Here is a 4,237-nt window from a genome sequence, read left to right as displayed (position 1 = left end):
GCGTCTCCAATTCCGCTCATCCCTTAACTAATAATTTTAGATTTAAACACAGTTGTATTGAGAGTGGTTTATAGTAATAAACTTAATTTTGAAAGAAGGATTTATTTTTCGTATATTATAAATAAAACTATATGAAAATAGATTGTTTATTATAAAATAAATTGAAATTCTTAAAAAATTGTAAAAATTTGAAAAATAATTATATAAAAATAGATTATATTAGTTTTTACTTCTTTATATTTTTTATTTATTAAATTGTAATTAACTATTTCATTATGAAAATTGAAAAAAAAAACATAATGAATTATAATTTATTTATTGGAAAATAGTTATAAGAGATGAACTAAAAATTAATTAATTACAGATCTGATTAATTTCATGAATATCTGAATTAATCTACTTCTTTATTAAATTAAGTTCAAGAAATGAAGTATGGTTCAGTATTTTTTAAACAATAAAGAATAAAAATTTTTATAAGTTAGAGAGTAATAGAATAATAATTATAATAAAATAATAATATAATAATATAAAAACGTATAATTAACTTGTTATTAGTTGTTAGATATTTGATATAAATAAACACCACCAAGAGCAACTAATATACAAATAATCCAAAAGACTATTCCTAAGTTAGGTAATATCCCAGATTTATTTTTCATTGAATTAATATAATCATCAACTTTTTTATGATTTTCTTGTAGTTCAGCTAATTTGTTTACAGCATCTTTTGAACCTAATTCTGCTGCTTTTTCTAAATAATGAATTGCTTCTTCTTCATTACATTCAACTCCTTCTCCATTTAATAACATATTAGCAACAAATAGTTGTGCTTTTACATTATTATTATCTGCAGCAATTTTAAATATTTTAAATGCTAATTCCATTTGATCTCTTTTTATATAACATTCACCTAGGGAGATGAGTGATCCTTTATTTCCTTTTTCTACTGCTTTTTCAAACCAATGTGTTGCTTCGTCTAAATTAGATACAGTTCCAAGTCCATTTAAATAGCATAATGCAACACCATTCATTCCTTTAACATTTCCTTGTTGTGCGGCTTTTAACAACCATCCAAAACCCAATTTTGAAGATTTTTTTACACCATCTGCTGAAAAATAACAAGTTGAAACTAATAATTGTGCTTCAGCATATCCTTTTGTAGCAGCTTTTAACAGCCATTTAAATCCTTTTGAAGAGTTTTTTGGAACTCCTTTTCCATGTAAATAACATTCACCAAGTTTAAATTGTGCAATGGTATTTTCTTGTTCTGCAGACATTGTTAACCATTTAAAAGAGTCTTCATATTGTTTTAAAGTGTCAGCAAAATAAATTCCTAATAACAGTTGTGAATTACTATCACCACTTGAAGCTTTTTCATGTAAAAGAATTAATTTTTTATTGTTTTCCTTATTTAGTAAGTACCAAGGGAAATAATATAAAATCAAAAAGAACAAACCATTCTTTGAAACAAAGAAGAATAAAATAAATTTACTTTTTTTAAGAGAAAAAAATAAAAATAAAAAAAGAAGAGAATGAACATATTAATTATTCTAACTATTTTTTATTAGAATGAAATTATTTAAGAAACACAATTCGTAATGGAGACTCAATCACACATAAACGACAACTTGCCTTTTGAATTGTTTCTATTAATCGTATACATCTACAAAAAATATCTACATTGATAGTTATCAACTTCTCTTTTTGGGGTTCATCAATGGAAACATAAGATATTCCTTTAATTGAACAAAATTCTAAATAAATGTCTCTAGCAGTAAAACAAGGACAATTATTAAAAAGTTCAAATGAAGGAGAATTTAATTTACTTGCAACAATAGTAAAAATCATTATATAATTTACAACAAGGTCATTAACAGATGGATCATCCCAAATATCTCTCATACGAACAGAAACATTTCCATCAATATCTGTTTTATATGGAACATTTGATGAAATACTATCAGTTGTTTGACTATTTTGATTATCAATACTTGATGTTAGTTCAGTTGTTGAAGGTTCATCGTTAAGAAGAGTAGTAGAATTTTCTAATAATGAAGACTTACTTTTTATTTTATTTCCTTTTTCTCTTTTTCTATAAACTCTTTTTACAGGTTTTTGTTTAATAGCTTTTTTTTTTAAGACATTTGGTGTAATAAATTTAAATTGTTTAGAAGGTTTTTTATTAGCTTCCTTTTTAGAAACAAGTAATCCTTGTTTATGTTCTATTTTTTTTTCCAATGCTTCATATTTTAATTTTGCTATTTTAATGTCACTTTCATATTTCATTGAGTCAGTAATAATTCGTTGTATTTCTGTTGTTTTATTATTAATTGCTTTTTGATACGAACCAATAATTTCTTTTGCTTCATCATTTTCTTTTTTTAGTCGTTCATTTTGTTGTGTAAGAATGGTAATTTCTCGTTCTGCAACTTTATGTTGAACATATTCTTCCAAACTAATAGTAGTTTCACCTATATTCATTCCTTCTAATTTAATTTTTTTTTGTTTTGCTTTTCTTAGTTTCAGTATTTCATTTCAAATTATCACTAGAACATTTCAATGGCGAAACCCTCAATTTCACCCAAAAAATTTTTTTTAAATTTTTAAATGTTGAAAGTTTTTATTATCTATTAATAGAAATACTTATTCAATTTAAAATAATTAATTCATTTTTACAACATTTTCTTTTTTGGTAATTCTTTTTTTAATTAATGTATTTTCCTATTTAAGAATAAAAGTATTTTTAATATACCTCTTCAATATAACTTGAGTTTATAAAATAAATTTATTAAATATATAAATGACTTTTAAATTATCTTCTTTTATTGTAAAAACATTTTATTTAAAAGACATATTAAAAAATTTATTGATTATAATTTCAAGATATTTAAAAATTAGATAGATTATCATTAATATTTAACTATTTTCAGTATTTAACTAATAATCCAATCAATTTTTGCTATAGTTTTATTGCATTTATTATTTTCATTATTATCAATAATAATTTACCATTTTTAATATATGTTAAGCTTTGTGTCTATTTAATTGTATTTTTATAATATTAAATTTACAAATTCATTAATTGGTTTTGACTTTTATAAACCAAATTTATTAAGAAATTTTGTTTTTCTTTTTTTGATACGTTCTATAAATTTTTGATAATAACGAGTATATTCAATTAGACAATATTTTATTCTATCCAATACCTAAATACTTAGTTCTACATTATAAAAATTAGAATTTATATGTTGAATTACATTACTCATTATTTTAAAGTATTGTCAAAAAATAATTCCTGAGATAATTAGTATTACTTTAAAAATGAACTAAATAACTCATACCATCTATTATATTTGTTCTTAGGTATAGTGTCATTTTATTTTCTTATTAGTATTAACAAACTTGTTAATAATTCGTTTGATTCCAACCATTTAATTTAATTGTTTCATGCTGTTTCATTTTTATAATCACAAAAAATATTTATTCCATTAAATAGTTTAATTTCTCTCTCTAACAAATTACTTCTGGTTTGACTTCTTAGTTATTGTATTTAAAATAATTTAATAAAAACAAACTTTAGTTAAACAGCTAACTCATGGCGATTAGTCAACAAATATGGTTAATTATATCAATAATTAATAACACTACAAGATAAAAAAAAATTGTTTTATTGTTATAGTTTCTTTTATATAATTATCATTAAATTTACACTCTTTCTTACAATTAAACACATGATCTGGCAATAAATGAATAACAAAGTTCTTAGTAATAATCAAATACATAAAAATCAAACGATGTAAATAATATTTTATTACAAATTTAATTACATTCAAAACATTGTTTTATTTATCACTCATGCATATTAGACTTGGTTTTTCTTATTGAACTCTCAGAAGTATGAAGTAAAAGGAGTTCTCCAATCAACTGTTTCTGTTGTTCGTAAAGCTGGTTTAACTCCAGGAGGATAAGTAACAAAATCACCACAAATAATGTTTAACAACCTTCCATACTTAGCCCATTCAACTAAGGCATCTTTTTCCATATCAAAATTTAAATTGATACCTTTATTAATTTCTTCCATTGAATTATTTCTTAGAAATTAATGACTGAAATAAAGTTACCTTTTCGTTATATTCATCATAATCAAATAAAATCTCAAAAAGTAATTAAATTAAAAAGAAGAAATAACAAAAAAAATCCATGCAATTTATTTAGTTTGTTTTCCCTTGTATTGCTT

At 22.4% G+C, this 4,237-nt stretch overlaps 3 protein-coding genes across 3 annotated transcripts; all 3 read right to left on the bottom strand.

Annotated features, from left to right (window-relative positions):
- Positions 1–551: 551 nt before the first annotated feature.
- On the bottom strand, positions 552–1,277 carry ENU1_090980 (Sel1 repeat-containing protein; the record flags this gene model as incomplete). The annotated part of the gene is made up of 1 exon (XM_008859022.1): positions 552–1,277. One exon carries the CDS (start codon positions 1,275–1,277, stop codon positions 552–554), a length of 726 nt encoding a protein of 241 aa, XP_008857244.1.
- A 298-nt stretch (positions 1,278–1,575) lies between these two features.
- On the bottom strand, positions 1,576–2,481 carry ENU1_090970 (hypothetical protein; the record flags this gene model as incomplete). Its single annotated transcript, XM_008859021.1, has 1 exon — positions 1,576–2,481. The coding sequence occupies one exon, from the start codon at positions 2,479–2,481 to the stop codon at positions 1,576–1,578; it is 906 nt and encodes a 301-aa protein (XP_008857243.1).
- A 1,408-nt stretch (positions 2,482–3,889) lies between these two features.
- On the bottom strand, positions 3,890–4,081 carry ENU1_090960 (hypothetical protein; the record flags this gene model as incomplete). Its single annotated transcript, XM_008859020.1, has 1 exon — positions 3,890–4,081. The coding sequence occupies one exon, from the start codon at positions 4,079–4,081 to the stop codon at positions 3,890–3,892; it is 192 nt and encodes a 63-aa protein (XP_008857242.1).
- Between the last annotated feature and the right edge of the window lie 156 nt (positions 4,082–4,237).

This window comes from Entamoeba nuttalli (assembly GCF_000257125.1).
Source record: "Entamoeba nuttalli P19 unplaced genomic scaffold asmbl_4051, whole genome shotgun sequence".
Classification (NCBI taxonomy): domain Eukaryota; phylum Evosea; order Mastigamoebida; family Endamoebidae; genus Entamoeba; species Entamoeba nuttalli.
Note: the sequence above shows the minus strand (reverse complement) of the source record. Positions and strands in the feature narration are given on the sequence as shown.